Genomic DNA, 17,903 nt, shown 5'->3' with positions numbered 1-17,903 from the left:
CCAGGAGGCAGAGGTTGCAGTGAGCCGAGACCATGCCACCGCACTCCAGCCTGGGCAACAGAGTGAGACTCTGTCTCAAAAGAAAAAAAATTAACTTGAATCTCTCTACTTTGTACCAACACATCCTTTTCAGTCTTCCAACTATTTTCCATGAGACTCTGTGTCAGATGTGGCAGCAATGGATATATATTCTATGTGGTCACTCAGGGGTTTGCATGTCAGGATTGCCTGTACTCAAGTTTTAGGAAACTGTCATTTAGGACTTTTGACTAGTAAGCACAATATGTAATAGAGGTTTGGGATTTTTTTTTTAAGTAGTCTTTTTTCATGTTATTATTTCAGTTTACTATTCGGAGGGTTAACTACTTACTGTTTGGTTGCCCAGGACTGATATCCTTTGCATCTTCTTCTCATTTTTATAATTGGCTTATTATATTGCATTGGAGGCATCTTCAAGTTTTTTTTTTTTTTAACTCTAGAGAATAATGTCTGTCTTTCAAGAATTTGATGAGATTCATTTTGTAAAGCATTCCAAACCCTACACTGGATTATTACGTTAACTATCTGTATGATCTCAGAGAAATAATTTAAGTTCTCTGATTTTAGTTTTCCTCATCTGTAAAATGGGTGTAATAATACAGACATGAGGTAATAATGTAAAGGTACCTATAAACAACCTCTGTATAATCACACAAGAAATGGTGTGCCTTTCCATCTCTCCCTTCCCTCCATCTACCTGTTGATATCTATTTTGTCAGGTCCTCCCCACCTGTGTGGTTCTGTAATTACCCTTCCTAACAGAATTCCTAAGCATCTCCCATGGCTCAATGCTTAAGACCAAGTGGTGAGGCTGGATTGCCGCCGCCGCCGCTGCCGCCATCATGCCAGCCCATCGGGTCTCTGTGAGGCCGGCTGACGCTCCAGAATAGGAGACAAGCCAATTTGGGAGCAGATTGGATCCAGCTTCATTCAACATTATTACCAGTTATTTGATAATGATAGAACCCAACTAGGCGCAATTTACATCGACGCGTCATGCCTTACGTGGGAAGGACAACAGTTCCAGGGGAAAGCTGCCATTGTGGAGTTGTCTAGCCTTCCATTCCAGAAAATCCAGCACAGCATCACGGCGCAGGACTATCAGCCCACGCCAGATAGCTGCATCATCAGCATGGTTGTGGGCCAGCTTAAGGCGGATGAAGACCCCATCATGGGGTTCCACCAGATGTTCCTATTAAAGAACATCAGCGATGCTTGGGTTTGCACCAATGACATGTTCAGGCTCGCCCTGCACAACTTCGGCTGACCTCTCAGCCAGGCACTCACGCTGTTTCCTCCTCCCTCCTCTTCCCAATACTATTCCCACTCCTCCAGATGCTCCAAATATCATGCACAAATGAGCAGGGCCGCAGCGAGAGTGGGCGCAGTGCGCTGCTGCCACCAAGGTGTTGTGCATGTTGTTTGGACGCTAGACTAGTTGCATCTGACGGGAGAAGTTTGTGTTGTACCAGCGCATGCCTTGGAAAGACTTAAGTAATGCAAAAGGTTGTCCTTTTTTTTTTTAATCTACTGACAAGTTGCTCTAGTAACCCAAAGACGTGAAGGAGAAAGCAGCTGCCTCACCACCCAGACGTTGATTTGTTCAGATGGTTCAATGGCTCATGATACAATAAAACCACAAAAATTTTCTTAACAACAACAAAAAAAAGACCAAGTGGTGAAAGAGTAGGAATATCGTAAATAATTTTGTAAGCAATCTAATATTAAATTAATTGATATTAATCACAAATCATTTTAATAGTAGCAAATTAAACTAAGCAGGTGTTTTTGCTCTTGAGAAAAAATGGATTTAGAAAATTATTATTTTCTAAGTTATTAATGATTAATATAGGGCAATAATTCGGGTGTTGACCTTGAAGACTTGTGTATAGAGTATCTATTAGTACCAAGCAGTAATTTGAAGTATAAATGCTGATGGTATCACCTTAGAGCCAAAATCATTGATTAAACAGGCATATGCAACATTAAAGTGTGTGTGTGTTTAATTAAAATTGATTTTGGAAGAATTCTCCAACTACTGTTCCTTTTGCTCAATTTTTTTTATTGTGAAAACGAAGTAAAATTGAGGTATTGTTTAAGTTAAATCATGTATGTTGAGAGGTATCTAATTTTGTTTTTTTTTTCTTCTAAGGCCTAATAACTTATATATCTACTTCATGTCTTAATTTCACTTCAAGCTAGAAAAGGCTTACTAGTGTTCGTAATTCAGAAGTTGGAAATTTATCAGAAGATCCTAAATGTTGTAGGAACATTCAGAGCCCTGAGTATAGGGAAGGATGTGGAAAACAAATTTAAGAAAAATAATTATTTGTTTGGCATCACATTTTTTCCATGATAAAATGATATCCTATGCACTAATTCTGTCATCTGCTATGTTCTATGAGGGATTTCCTTAAAGCAGTGAAAGCATTATATCAGTCTAGTCACAGAAAGAAAGCTAATTCATGTGTATTTGGACATTTCCACTTCATTCACCCAGGAATATTCTCTAGTAATTGTAAAATAGAAATATCATTTTTAAATTTCAAAAAAGTGAAAGAGGACTAAGGAAAGGAAAACAGAATTTCTAAAATTAAGTTGCTTTCCAGCCACAGACTTGATTTCTTGAACTAACAGTTTCAATAGTGTATTTATTGTTATATATAATATAATACTTATTTTACAGGCAATTATCCATCCATTCTCAAAGGTGGAAACTATCTTTAAACAGTAAAGGAACTCCTTTCTGACACAAATGCTCTCTGCCTTTGAAGTAGAAATATGCAGCATGCTGTTTGCACCAGCCTGACAATTTACATTAAGACCTATTTGATACAGCTTATAAAATCTATTATTTTTGGCAGATACTTCAGTTGAATAGACTATGCTGGTGCGTGTGTGTGTGTGTGTGTGTGTGTGTGTGTGTGTGTGTGTGTTTAGATTGTCTCTAAAATATTTCTAGCTCACTCACAGGTTAATAATCATACAGTGATGTCAGCCAAACCAAGTGCTGACAAGGAAATGAGAGCCTTGTTCAGGAGAGAATGAGTATCCCAAGAGAGGAATCAACAGCAAGCAGTCATTTTTCATAAAGAGAAAAATCACTAAACTAAAGAAAAGAGGTTTTAAAAAATAAGTTTAACTGAAAACTTGGACCACCTAAAAAGATATGCAGATGTGAAGATTCTAACAGAAGAGGCATTTGGAGCATGGCCAGCTCCCTGTTCCACCTGCCACAGGAGTTTGCCTTTGGTCAGATGCAGCTCCCAAAGGTGTTTTCTCCCTTGTTTGATGGGGAGGAAAAAGTGAAAGGTTACAGTTTGGGTGTGTTAGACACACCTCTAGCCAGAGTGGCATTCCTGAGTTACTCACATTATTGATCACAACTATACTAGAATAAAATAAAATGTGAAAACTGTGTGCTGATTTTTAACTACCACATCAATATGCTTAAAAAATAATTTGAGGTTTCGTGTGTCTTTTCTGAATACACAGTAACCACACACCACAGTGTCCTTGCCTTTCTTTCTTTCTTTCATTCTTTCTTTTTTTTCTTTCTTTCTTTCCTTCTTTCTTTTCTTTTTCTTTGAGTCAGGGTCTCACTCTGTTGCCCAGGCTGGAGTGCAGTGGCATGGTCTCAGCTCACTATGACCTCTGCCTCCTGGGTTCAAGCAATTCTCCTGCCTCAGCCTCCAAAGCAGCTGGAATTACAGGTATCTGCCACCACACCTGGCTAATTTTTTGTATTTTTAGTAGAGATGGAGCTTCACAGTGTTGGCCAGGCTGGTCTTAAACTCCTGACCTCGTGATCTGCTCACCTCGGCCTCCCAAAGTGTTGTGATTACAGGCGTGAGCCACTGCGCCTGGCCATAGCTTTCTTACTAATTAAAAATTCCCAGTTTTAGAGTCTTTGGAGCTTCAGTATGAACTAACTTTCCAAATTAAAACTGGATTTAGGTACTTCTATCAACAGATTGGGTTTCATTAAATCCCACCACAGACAAATCCTATAAAAAGTGTGTATTGTTTCAAATAGCTGGAAAGGAGTGCAGCTTTCCCCATCACTCACCAGAGCTGTGCCTCACCCCAGTAGAGTCATGTTTTTAGCAAAGTTCCTGTGGGAGATCTGTTTGTGAAAGTGGCATTTGTGATTCAGACTTCAGCTCCCCATGCCAGCTTCAGAAAGTCAAACAGATGTTTCCTCGTTGACGGCAGCATAGCTCATCACTTATCCCAAGAGGAAAATCAGAAGAGGCTGGGGACAAGCACAGTTCTGTCAGCCACAACCACAAGAAAATGGAGATAAAGGGGGCGTGTGTGTGTGTGTGTGTGTGTGTGTGTGTGTGTGTGTTGTAGATTTGATTAAATGTAAGTTTGAATATTGCTTTATTTAAAGATAGAATGATTCATCATGTACAGAAAATTTTATCCTCTACCTAAATTTCCTTTTCTACTCCCTTTTCCCCCCTCCTTTCCTGGCAAAGTTCAGTATCTTTATGGGTCTCTTTGGAGTACAATCTTCGTGCTTTTCAGTTTTTACCTTGGATCAATAGCTTGTCTGAAAGCAAAGCTTAACTCCTGATTTGTTTTACAAGAATAATAAGAATAAAAAGTTACTTTTTATTCACACATCAAAACACATGCATACCAAAAAAACAAATAAAAGGTACATTGAATCTCATACCACAGTAATGTGACCTGGGAATTAAACTCATTAAATGAATTTCAAAGAGCTGGGTAGTATATAGTGGAAAACAATTTTGCAGTAAACCTGAACTAACATTAAGTGGAACATAGTGACCTCTGTATTTTTGATCTGTGTGTATGTGCGCGCGTGTGTGTGTGTGTGTGTGTATGTGTATATATATATATATATATTTTTTTTAAGTAGTGTTGCTGATTTTTAAGCTAGCTATCTAGCTTTTGAAAATAAAAAAAGTCAATTTTAAGCATTTCCATATTTTTGTTTTGAACATTTATTAGATATAATCTTGCCCAATTGTAGCCTAAAGTCAGATTTCTTAAGTTAGATTTTTTTTTTTAATTATCTGATGTCTCTTTGCTTGGATTGAATTCCTCTTGGCCTAGGCCGTAGACCATTAGAAGGGTTGCGGCTGGTTTAGAAGGTTCTCTGCAAATGTACATCTCTGTCTCTCCCTTTCAGACATTCTCGTTTGCTCTCCTCTCTTGCTCTGTGCAAACGCAGAGTGGTGTCTGTGTTTCAGGAAAAGAATGTGTGTTAAAAGAACTAATGGTCCGACTGTCCATCAGACTGGGCAGCAGTGGAGGTCATCTGGCGGTCAAAACCAAATAATTTCAGCCTGTTCCTAAAGCCCCTGAAGCTGTTGACTTGATGACTGGAATTCACCGCCTCTTGTTGCTTCTGTATCCTCTGAAACCTGGGAGTTTTATATTTGGAGACAAGAAAGGACATATTTTCTCCCTAGCAACTGTATGCACAGTGCCCACCATTCAGCATTTGCTCAGGTTAGTTTGGCTAAAGTATACAGTCCATGCTCCCTCTTGGTATGTGTCTGCCCTGAATAGATGATTGATCAGATTCTAAACCTAGAGGCCTCCAAAATATTGGAAGAGTCTGGATACGTGTGCATGTTTGAAGCTCATTGTTATACAGAAAAAATAAATATTTAAAAATAGAAAATATTTGTCTGCTTTTATAAAGAGACCCAATGTTCTTAATGTAAAACTTTCTACAGGCACATATTTTAAAGTGACTTCCAAGTTTCCACATTCATGTGGAACAGATGGGAATGGAAGTAGTTTCAGAGTGCTGACAACTCCATTAAAAATGTTTTAAAATCCATAATCCATAAATCTAAACCACATATTGGTTATATTCATAGCCTTTTCAGTATTTCTTGTACCCTATTTGTGAATACCACCACCTGCTGGTAGTTAATGACAAGCTCTCACTTTGTTTACTGAAGAATCAACCTAAACGTCAGTATTAAGTAAAACTTAAATGTTTTTAAGTAGGTAAAATTTTGAGATGAGAATCTATTTACTGTGTTAGTTTGAAACATCCTAACCACATTAATTTGCAAAAACTTTTAAAGAAACACTTGAAAAAATTGCACATGAAATATTGTTTTGAAATGAAAGCTATGCTTAAATTACAGCAATTTTTATTATCTTTTAGCTTCAACTTCTTTTTCCTTGCCAATAACATTTCAAAGTAATGTTATAGATATCCACATCTTCAAATCTGAGTTTCATCTCTTCTACTTGTTTTGTTTGCTTACTTTCTAAAAGAAGTGTGTATATGCAATGAAATACCTAAATATGGACAAGGAGGAGGGACAGGAAAGCATGGAAAATCCACAGGCTGAATAATTAAGTGTTGACTTCTAAAGATTATATCTGTGATTGAGGAATTTACCACTCTTATTTTGGCATTGATTCATAAAACATATGTTCACAAAATCTGTTTTACGGGCTTTTTAACAGGGTAAGAAATTTAAAATGTACAACAGAATAGGAAAACCAAATCTTCATGCAATGAGATTACAGTATACATTGTTTCTTTTAATTGTTCAAGTTTTTACTCATCAAACAGAAATATACTATAATACCTTACAATAAAATATAATGTCACATTGCCCGAAACAGTGAATGATAGAATTTTGTAGATTGAGAGTATGGATTGGCCGTGTGCGGTGGCTCACGCCTGTAACCCAAGCACTTTGGAGGCCAAGGTGGGCGGATCACCTGAGGTCAGGAGTTCAAGATTAAGGATATGGATTAAGGTAATCCAAAACTGCAGTTTATTAAACTCCACCCTCCCCCCGCCCCCTAAAAAAGTGTGTGGTTCTCATTCTGAAGCTCTTAAGGGTTTTCTGGCTTTCTTAAAAATGCATCCTGGTCCAATTTTAATATATGCCTTTTGCTGGGTCATTTTTATTATCTCTGCTGTCTAGTAAGACTCTTGAAATGTACTGGTTTTCGGCTAAACTTGAACAGTGATTCCTTCTTCTTAAATATGGTCTTCTAACCTCCTGACTGGGGGCCTCCTGCAGGTGGATAATTCTCTCTGACCCTCCAATGCAAAAGGCTCTGCCACCTCCAGTAGGTCCCTCTTCTTTGCAGGCAGCCACACTACTAATATTTTTAGATGCTTGCAGCATTCATGTCTCAGTATGTCCAGTATTTCAGGAAATTTGAAGTCACAGACCATTGGCAGCAAGAAACAAAGCCTCACTGAAACTTTGTTGTACTTACATAGCCTGGTGCTGAGTTTTATGTGTTATCTGGAGAAGAATGAAATTGATCCAACGCCTTTCCAAAAGGAAGAATGACTTCCAGAGATTTTTCTCTCTCAGGGGAGCTTTTACAGACTTTTTTCAATATTCTTTCATTATGTGTATGGTTTTTTTCCCCCACCATAAAACAAAAGGAACCTCTAATGCTATAAGGGAGCAAGGAATAGAAAGGGTAGAAAACAATGACACCAAATCCCTTTTGGTGAGGGAAACCTAAGTAAAAAACTCTATTAATTAGGCTAAGAAATTTCTTCCTTAATTCGAGAATGCTGGGTTCAATATGAACCTTGCTTTTGGAATTTTTACAGTTTATTACCCTGTGACTCTGATCACTGCTACCAGGCCTGACTTATACCTCCCGCTGCTTACATTTAAAAGGTCACCGGGACAATGACTAGGTGACTGCCCATCACAGTCTGTGAGCGCATCCTCCATTCGCATCCTCAGCATAAAACGCCCCCTACTGCTTCCAGGAGGCCAGTTCACTAGTGATTCTCAGGCCTTACTCCTAGCAAACAAACTAACCCTGTAACTCCCAATAATTCCTGGGTATATAAGGAGACGGTAAAGGTTGGTGCCACATTTCTTTTTAAGGCTTTATAAGGCTCTATTCAGAGTGAGCCACAGGCATGTCACTCTTCTGTTGTTCACCAAAACATAGATTCTTTACTGTCCACACACTGAAACATGGTGTATTTTGAAAGATGGTTTTAAGTCATCTTTTCAACTAATTCAGATAAACACACATGAGGCATCCTCTCCTTGAAAAGCATGGCACCAGAAATTTTCCAAACATTATCAAGGACTGCCCCCTGCCCCCTAGGACTTGCAGACTTGGGGGTCATTCAGACCCAAACATAGCTATAATAATTCTAATTCTAAAATGTGGTAATTGCCATAATAGAAGTTTTTAAAAATACTATAGGAGAGGGAGTGAATTATTTCATGTCAGGGATTCTGAACAGCATTTTAGAGCATCTGGATTTTGAGGTGAATCTTAAAATATGAATAGAAGAAGAACGTTCCAGCAGAGGAACAGTAGTACTAAGAATGTGGCATTTGTTTTCACCAGGTTTCTTGCATCCCTTGACTACTTGGTTACCTTCCTTTGTTGTTAACTGTGTGTGTGTGATTAACCAGTTAAGGAAAGGAGAAAAGCTGATTTGAGATAGCCATGGTGTGAAAAAGCTTTGATCTGGATATTTACCTTCATTTCTTTTCACATGATGATTCTGATATGAATAATGTCACTAATTTCCTTTTTCCCCTCTTACAACCCATTTACCTACCTATTTCTTTCTATCTGTATTGATACACACACACACACACACACACACACACACACACACATGCCTCCAGTGTTTAATCTTGGGCACTTTCCAGTTTCTAATATGATGTCCACAAGTCAGATCAATTAGATTGAACTGATAATACAACTTAATGACCTGCTTATCTTTGCAGGTAAACTCGAGAATGGAATGAATCTAACTGCCAACTCATTAACCTTGAAAGACAATTTAGGCAGTTTTATTCTAATGTTTCTAGTATTTGTTTAGAGTTGAGCACACTTTAAATATGTCTACATTGTTTAATAGCCTCTTGTACACAATTTTTTGGATGGACTCAATTGATATTCTTCATTAAAGACCAGATCTTAATGAATTTATCTCCCTTACTCTTAAGTTCACATTCAAACAGGAGATTTCTTAATGGTTTCTTAAAAAGCTAACTTACTAGTTTTAAATTCATGTATTTCATGCTGCTAGTCTCAGAGTTTCTTGTCCACATCAAATTCCTAATTATTTCTTTTAGATTTGTGGGAAACAATTGTCCAACCCTTCTCTCTTTTCATTTTTTTCTAATTTTGTCATCCTTGCTGCTCACTTTTCATACTATGGATGTCTTCATTAAGAGATTGGTGGGATTTTGGTCCCTAAAGACAAATAATTTATTAGCTATTAATGGTGATCTGCTATGGAAGGTTACATTTCAGGAAATTATTTATTTTAGTATGTTTCTAACTTGTTTTTAAGGAGGTTTCTTCTTCCTTTTACATTTCCAACTGAGAAGAGCCATCCAGAAATGTCTCCACTGCCACCTACTTGCAGTTTGGAAATTTACATGCACCTGGCTTTTCAAATAAAGCTGATCTTTTTTCCTGCCAAGGCAAGATTACTGTCGAGAGTACTGTAGGTGGCATTGTGGATTCTTCTCATGTTTTTAAAGGCGTGGATTTTTTGAAATTGCTAGAAAAACACCTACGTTATAGGATTTTTACTAACATTCGTGGAAACGGCTTTTTCTGTAAATGTGGTATGTCTTCTATGATAATTGTATTGCTGCAAATTATATAGGTAACAGTCTAAGTGAAAATATCATTCCTAAATGCTTTATTCATATTTATATTAGAATTACGTTGCTATACTCATAATCCTTAATAACTTTTTATAAAGCACATTATATAATGCATTCATGATTATGCTATGGAAAGCTGTTACTTAGCACATTGTTAAAGGCAGACATTTTAAAAAACAATGTATGTTCCTATTTAATACAGAGAGATGAGTTATCAGACACCGTGTGTACTTGTAATTTCATAAATAATAATAAGGTATGCATAAATGGCTCTTTAATACCCAATGTTATTATGTAGAGAAGAAAGTGAACTATTCTAATATAATAATAGATATGAGAATTTTGACTTATTTTTTCTTCTCATCATAACAGTGACCACTCTTTGCCTAATGATTTCATTTTATTGCATATCCTCTGCTTGAAAGCTTAAAGATTTGACATCATTATGCACTTTTAAAATATAGATTATTCTACATTTTATTCAGCCTACTAAAAGTATTGCCTGTCTTAGCATACTTACCTGGAAATCTTAGCTTGAGTCATTTTTGCAGCATGTTCTGTAGAGTTCCCTATTTTAAAAAATTCTGTACATTCAAGCATCTGCCTAAAATTCTAATTGTTACCCAAACCTCATCTACCTCATTTTTCTCAATTTTCATACAATATAACTAGACTCAATTTTTAAGTATATTTTGTAAAGTATTAGTTAAACATTCTGAATCTGATAAATTCTTTGGATCACATTGTAAGTATAGGTACATACATATGAAAACATGATTGGTGATGAGAAATATTTTATTCTTTCTCATGAATGCAGAGCTAGGAGTTCAGAGTATAGGCCTGGTCCTTCTCCAGAACCATTCAGTACTATCTAATTTCCCATCTATACAGTTTGTCCCTAAGTGACATTTTAAAAGCAGCTGTAACTTTATGGTTGTTTATGTTCAGTGACTGTAGAATGCTTGTCTAAGAGAAGTAAAACAAATCTTTGCTGTGTGTTCCATAGCTGGTACACAAGCAGTATTATGTTTGTACTTTTAAACAACTTCTAATGTAATCTGATTTCATTTGTATGCTGCACACCCTTTTTAAGATTTTTTAAAATTTCATCTAGAGAAACTGCAAGTCATTTAAGTTTCCTTAACGGCACCAGTAATGTATATAAATCTTGTTAGTATGCAGTGCATTACAGAGTGGAGTGGCATTAAAACTCTTTTGTTGCACAGTCATGCTTTAAGGAAGACTTGCAGATCCGAAGATAAACTGTGTGCTTGGTGAATCCACTTCATTTGAAAGTGACTAGAATATAATTTGTCTTATAAGGGCAATCTTTTCTTGTAATATAGACACCAGGTGAGTTCTTGTTAAGTATATGGAAATCTGCACACCAGGATGAAATAAAGTTTTATATTTTGCATCTTCTCTGATAAATGCAATAGAAGAACATTTTGGGCTTTGTGGGGGACTTAATTTATGGTTGTCATTCAGGTGAACAGAGATCTTTGAAATTTCAGTATCAAAAGCACCATCAGAGGACTGTCCTGTTGGGAATACTGACAATTTACTACATAAGAGCATCACTTTAACTGTCCAAGAATCCTGATTTTTTTTATTGTAGGATAATAAAGCACTAGTGTGTCATGCTGTGAGCTTTTGGCTGGAACTTGGTGCAAAAGACAGGTGGGCCAGAAGGTGACTGTCCTCAGCAGATTTCTAATGTTGGGTCACTTTTCTCATCCATGTGGCCCATATTCAAAGCTGTTCTTCCTTTGTGAGCAAATCAACCACTTGCATGCATTCAGGAGATATACGAACAGCTTCAGAGGCTCCAACCGTCAGCTCCTTTTCTACTCCAAGAAATGAAGACGCTCCATACACTACAGCTATTTTTTAAAAGACTGTAATAACTTACAGGTCATGGTAGTTTTTTTCTATAGTGTTATTACCATTATTATCTTCTACAGCAGTAAAAATTGATTGTTGAGATGAGTGGTATGAGAGACCCTCAAATTCAGGCACCAGGACTAAATCTCATATCTAGATAACAAATTTAAAAAAAAAAGAAAAGAGTATATTAACCTACTAATTGTCTTCCTTCATTGTAAGTTTCCAACAAATTTTCTGAATGTCCATGGATATATCACAAATACACCCTTCAAAGTGAAGCTACATTTTTAAGTTACAAGTCTTAAGTATGGTGACCATCTGTCACCTGTCTTGGTCCTCTTTAATCATATTTACATTACTACTGTAATTATAATACCTTTATACGTAGCTCCATATGTAAGATTTGTGTTTGAAGTAAAGTGGTTAAATACTGTTTGGATACGTATTTGGGAATCCAGAGATATATGAGAAGGGCAAATATTTTTTTGCCCCAGAATGTGTTAACAGAAAATACATCTAGTGGTTAAAACAGAGAACAGTAAGTCAGAAATCCTTCAGTTTCATAACCTCAAGCTATAGTACTTTCTAGACACTGTAGGTAATGAGACTTGTTTTTAAATGTTTTTAAGATAGACATTTTAAAATACAATAAAAATATTTTTAAATGACAGTAAGCTAGGCTCTCATACAGTTGTAAGGTTTAAACATTTGAGATTATCAAAATAACATTGTGTGTTTTTTCATATCTTTATTGCATATTAGTTATTTAGTATCATCCCTATGCTTAATCAAGTAGACTTATCAACACTTAAAACCTCTTTGACTGTAGGGGATATTTTGCATCCTTCTAAAATCACAAGAGCATCAGCAGTGTTTGGACCAAGTGTCTTGTGACATTGGCTCTATTCCATCTTACGATGTGGCCACTCTCCCCTCCATACTGAGATGTATTTCACAATCATTAATAATGCATCATCCACATACCATTTCTAGAAATATTTTTTATTTATAGCTTAGCTTCTTCCTTCCTTACCTTCAGTTGCCAAAGGAGCCCACAGAGCCTCCTGTCCCATTTTTACCTTGCTTCTCTCTTTTCATAGGCAATGTCCTTTACAAGACTTTCTCAGCACTTATCAACAGATAGGTCCTGCTCCTTCATGAATCAGACTATCAATAGAATACAGGGGAATTTCTCTGCATGAGGCTTTGTACACTGCCTCACAGCTATCCTGAAAACTAGGACTAGGATGCTGGTGGAGTCTAGTTTCCTTCATTGTCAATGCAAGAGTGTGACTCTGTGAAGCCACAGACTAAAAGGAACATTTGCTCTTCAAGGCCCTGAAACTACTTTTGTTTATTTTTATTTGTAGAGTTGATATTAAAAAGTATCTTTTTGCTAACCACTTTCGCCTTTACATATTTCATTTTTATTGATAGTTATTTTCAACTAAGGATGTCAATTATTTTAACAAAATTTTTCATCATTTAGTCTATGTGTAATATCAAATCATTAATAAAGTTTACATGGGATTGATTTACATGAATTTTTCTCTCTTGTACTACTCTCTGGACCTTTTTGCCCTAGTTATGTGTGAACTCCTAACACACACACACATTTTGGTAAACTGAAGAATGCACATTATTAACAAGAGAAGCCAGTGAGAAAGTGACAAGTGCATGGGGATAACAAGGAAGGAGGAAACTATGCTAAGTGTGGCTATTTTATAACCTTATTTATATTGACTTAAAAATGCATCTTTGCAGAAGACTTTTTCCTTTGCTCTTTTGGCTGCTAAACTGAACAAGAAGGAGAAACCAATGATAGCCAGAGCGTTAAGCAGAGAGCAGACGGTAGTGATTTAGTAAATATTACAGTGTCAGTTTTATTTCATTTATACAATTTATTTCATTGAGAAATATTGGGTAAAATAGATTTCCAAAACAAACGTTATGACTTATATTCTCCTAGGGTGAACAGACTGCATTTTTCATAAGCTGAGGCTGCAGATCTCTTCGAAGGAAAAATTATGGGGGTTGATATTACAAACCTCCTAGGTAGCTCTTAGGTGTAGATTTTGAGGTGGTGAGACTAGAATGTTTGAATATTGTGGGATGATTGTAAAACAAAAACTATAATCTCTAGCCACATTTTGTTTAAGTTAGGGAAAATTTTAACATTCAAATTTTTTACTGGAAAAAATTTCTCTCACTTGGCTATAAAAAAATAACACTAGGAAAATTTCTTTGCCAGATTACGTGATTATCAATTTTAGGGGAATCATTTTGAATGTAATAATTACAGAGGAAAGTCATGAGTTTTTAAAGTCTATTATACTGTATTCTGTTATCCTGTATTATTTATCTTAATGTGCAGTACAACTACATATATATGTATATATGTTATATATATATATGGTTAGTATTGGTGCAAAAAGGAAAAAAATCTTTTTTTATGTGGCTAAAAAATAAAAAAAGAACTTGCTTATAAGTAGCAGTGCAAAATGAGAGACCCAGAAAGTAGTGCAGGTCACCTCTAATGAGTGCAAACAGATGACTACAGTCTCCACTCTTAGACATAATTCTGATTTAAGATCCAGTCATTTTGTCTGGCTTGAATTTTAATTATATTCTGTTAATTAAAAGCAAGATAAGCCCAAGAAGAGGTTCCAGACTCTTCCTCTTCCTTTCTTCACTAAGGATGAGCTTATCACCATCTGCCTCACTAGGTCCCTCTGTCTCTCCTGTGATGACGTTCAGCATTTGAAGGAGGAGTACTAGCCCATCTAGGGGAGGAGCTTCTGATTCATTTCAATGTGTAGAGAAGTTTCCATGAAAGGGAAAGAAGAAATTTCAACAGCTTACCCAAAGGAAAAAGAAAAACAAAACAAAATCCCAAGCTGTAAGAAAATTCAAGTCCTCTTAGGATCATATAGATTTTCAGACCATTGCTGATGATGTTAGAATTGTATTTGTTTGTATTATTGAAGTTTACATCCTTATTGCCTTGAATTTGCAGAATTTTATGGTATTTCTAGGTGACATAAGCATAGGAGAATCCTTATCACTTTAATCAGGAATAATACCATGTTTAAGTTAAATAAATCTACTTGTCTTCCAAGAGAACATGCAGAAGCGACTTTACATCTTGCATCTAGTAGGCATTCAGTAAATATGATGGAATGAATTAATGTTCCATGAATACCATTAAAAAGCTAATGTGTTGTCAAAATAACATGGCAATAATATATTGTAGTGTGGACTTAAGTAATTCTTTCATCTCTCTTTAACCATGTATCTATGTATATGTGCACTTAGGATTTATATTCTATTCCCCATGCAGGCATGATTGCTTATACTATGTATCAGGAAACCAGTTTAAATTTCTCAAAATGTTTATGTCATATGTGGAAGGCAAGATTTAGAAATTTAAATCCATATGTTCAATAGCAGTAAATGGCAATTAATAATGTGCAAATTTTGTATATTCCATTCTAGCTTTGTGATTAGGAATGAAAGTTACTTTACATATTGCACATTATAAACTGAAGGAGGAAAAAAGGAAAAGAAAACATATCTTGAAAGAAGTTTCTCTTACCAAAAGTTTTCCTAGTGTTATTTTTATAGCCGAGTGAGAGAGAATTTACAGGGAGCTGAAATCATTGAAGCTAATTAGTTGAATGGCCCTATTATTTATCCAGGGACACGTAGTACAATAATTGCTATTGCAGGTTTGAAGCATCTCAGGGATATTAATTCCAGAGCTTTCATGTCATCTCAGTACAGTAAAACTTCCTAATGGCACCCTGAAGGTGCATAATCTCATTTTAAAACTACTTTTTCTTATTTTTTTCTGAGGGAACTGGCAGAATCTCCTTCCATAAAAGCTGAAAAAGGGGAAGAACTCATAATATTTTCCTCATAAGAAAGCAGTTATATTTTCTTATTATTATTTTTTTTACTTTGTGACCTTTCCTGCCTTCTGATGAGGGGTTTGCTATGGCACTTTATCAAAAGTTTATCTGAACTCTGGTCCTTTGCCTCCCTTTGGTGGCAGCCAGAGCATCTCTTGATCTCTCAGAGAGAGATAAGAAGAGTATGAAGTAGCATTGGCTCTAGTCCCTTCCACAGTCATATAGAAGATGAGGTCTCATTACAGAACACAGCAGGGTCCAGGTTCAGTGGGGAGAGATGAGTCTGGCACCTATGCCTAAGAGAAGTAGCCGTTCTAATCCATACCTAATTTGGATTCCCTTGGGGAAAACAACCATAATATCTCTATAAAATCACAACAAGAAATGCCACTTGTGTAATTTTAGAGAGAAATGAAGCCATTGCTCATAAAACTGCTAGCACTGTCTTGAGTCAAGAGTAGTTCGACTCAAGAGTGGATTGTTTGGCAAATATCTCATGCTCATCTCTGGAAAACCATCTCTGTTCTTACATTTATCTTTCCTTCTCCTTCCTTCCCCTTGCTTTTTCATTCTTGGCCTTGCCACAACTTGAAGACCCAAGTTCTAACCCAGAAAAAAAGAGTTCAAAGTTTTGAGAGTTAGACTTCTAAGTGTCCCATTGTACTCTTAGAGTGGACTTTTAGAAACCATTTCATCCTTGCCTCAGCCTTAAGCCTCTCTTTACACTCCCACCTTGCAAATCTCCAGAGGAAGATTGAGAGCCCCCTTCTTGTAAGAGCTAGGATGGCTCACAAACTGAAACCTATCTTGCTTACTTCATGTTGCAGTTCTTTAAGTGAAGAGTGACCAGAGGACCACAGTGATATGTCCTCACTGGGGACCAGAATGATGTCACTTCATCTGTGGTTTTAAAACCTAAGCAACAATTTGTATCCAGTTTTCAAAATCCGAAAAGCAAATACAACTCTTACTATGCCATTAAACCCGAGGGAAGTTCTATAGCATCTACCCCAGCAATAAAACAGCAGAGACCTCCAGGGAAGCTGATGCAATTAGGAAAACTTGACTTAAGTACAGTATATAGATCAAAGTTCCTCCCTCATATCGGCTATGGTTGTAAGCAACTTGATCTGTACACATGTATGCAGGCGTGCGTGCGCGCACGCGCGCACACACACACACTGCCTTAGAGCTTTGGCTATCTTTATCATACTATCTGAATTCCTTTATTAAGGTTTCCTTGAATTCCTTGAAATCCAATGTAAACTTATCTGAATAGGAATTCTATTCATTAAGGTTTTAAGTAGAACAAGACTCTAAAATGATAATGTACTATCCTCATATTCCTTCTCTAGAGTTCATTTTAAGGATTGGTAGATTTTCCCAGAAGTCATTGGTTGCCTTCTCAGATATATGTGTAAAGTACAGGCAAAGTAACAACTAGTTCATGGCTTATGTGAAATCCAGGGCAAAACAACATATATCAGAAAATTCTATAGAGCTGCTATGGGACCTGTCTCTTGCTAAAAAGAGTACTATCTTCTTATCTGACGTTTGATCTTAAGAAGTGCTACTGAATGAGAAACTGGGATTAAAATCAAGGACTCTCTTTCTGTCCTATAACAAACAAACTAGGTCACTCATGTATGTGCTCTTCTCTTTATTTCTCTCTCTCTCTCTCTCTCTCTCTCTCTCTCTCGTGTTTCTCTCTCTCTCTTTCTCTCTCCTTGTGTTTCTCTCTCTCCCATTCTCGCTTACATATATTATTTACTCAAGAGTCTATACCAACCCTTTGGGGGCTGTTAGAATCTATTTTATAGTTTGTTGGTCACTGACCTGATAAGTCATAATCGCTCAGAAAGAATCATCACTATTTTATCAGGTGAGAGCAGCTGCTGCACAGCCACAGTAAATTCTTAGCCTTAAAATCTGTGCAGTTTTTTTTTTTTTTTTTTTTCAGAATAAATGTTAAACCTTTGTAACTTCTCTATGCCTGATTTTTCGTTTATGAGAAAAGGTAATTATTTTTGTTGTGTGTTTTGTGTGGCAGCAGGTCAGGAGGTGATACATGAAATTTCTAATCTTTAATGTCTTTTAGAAAATTCACGCACATAGAGAATTCATGTTTTAATCAATTTTATAGCTGAAATGCCTTTGAAAGCTATTATGGTGGAAAACAGAAAATTCCAACCAAATGTTTTAAATCACTAGGATATCTATCTTTTGCCCCAAGATGGACCTTAAAAAGTCATTAAAGATAAATGAATACAGCAATTCATTTCTAGGCTAAGTTTCTCTGTATTAAAGTTCTTTTTAAAAAAATTTTCTTGTCCCTTTCAAGTTGTAAACTTGTGACAACAAGGCTTTGCATAAAAATGCTGACAGACCTTTAACTATAACAATGTGAATGATGCTACTTTCACTTTAATTT

The 17,903-nt window shown here is 36.3% G+C and overlaps 2 protein-coding genes across 7 annotated transcripts in view; both read left to right on the top strand.

Annotated features, from left to right (window-relative positions):
* Nucleotides 1-3,549, top strand: part of LOC105717062 (nuclear transport factor 2-like) — a 35,891-nt gene extending 32,342 nt beyond the window's left edge. The window contains exon 3 of the mRNA XM_064367452.1: nt 930-3,549. Coding sequence (XP_064223522.1) covers nt 930-1,306 — 377 coding nt within the window. The 3' untranslated portion in view covers nt 1,307-3,549. The remainder of the gene's footprint in view (nt 1-929) is intronic.
* Nucleotides 1-17,903, top strand: part of SKAP1 (src kinase associated phosphoprotein 1) — a 324,123-nt gene that overhangs the window by 171,707 nt on the left and 134,513 nt on the right. The window lies entirely within an intron of this gene.

Source organism: Aotus nancymaae, unplaced genomic scaffold (assembly GCF_030222135.1).
Source record: "Aotus nancymaae isolate 86718 unplaced genomic scaffold, 86718_ANA_hifiasm-v0.15.2.pri h1tg000072l, whole genome shotgun sequence".
NCBI lineage: Eukaryota > Metazoa > Chordata > Mammalia > Primates > Aotidae > Aotus > Aotus nancymaae.
The sequence above is the reverse complement of the archived record's forward strand: the minus strand, read 5'-3'. Positions and strand labels throughout refer to the sequence as shown.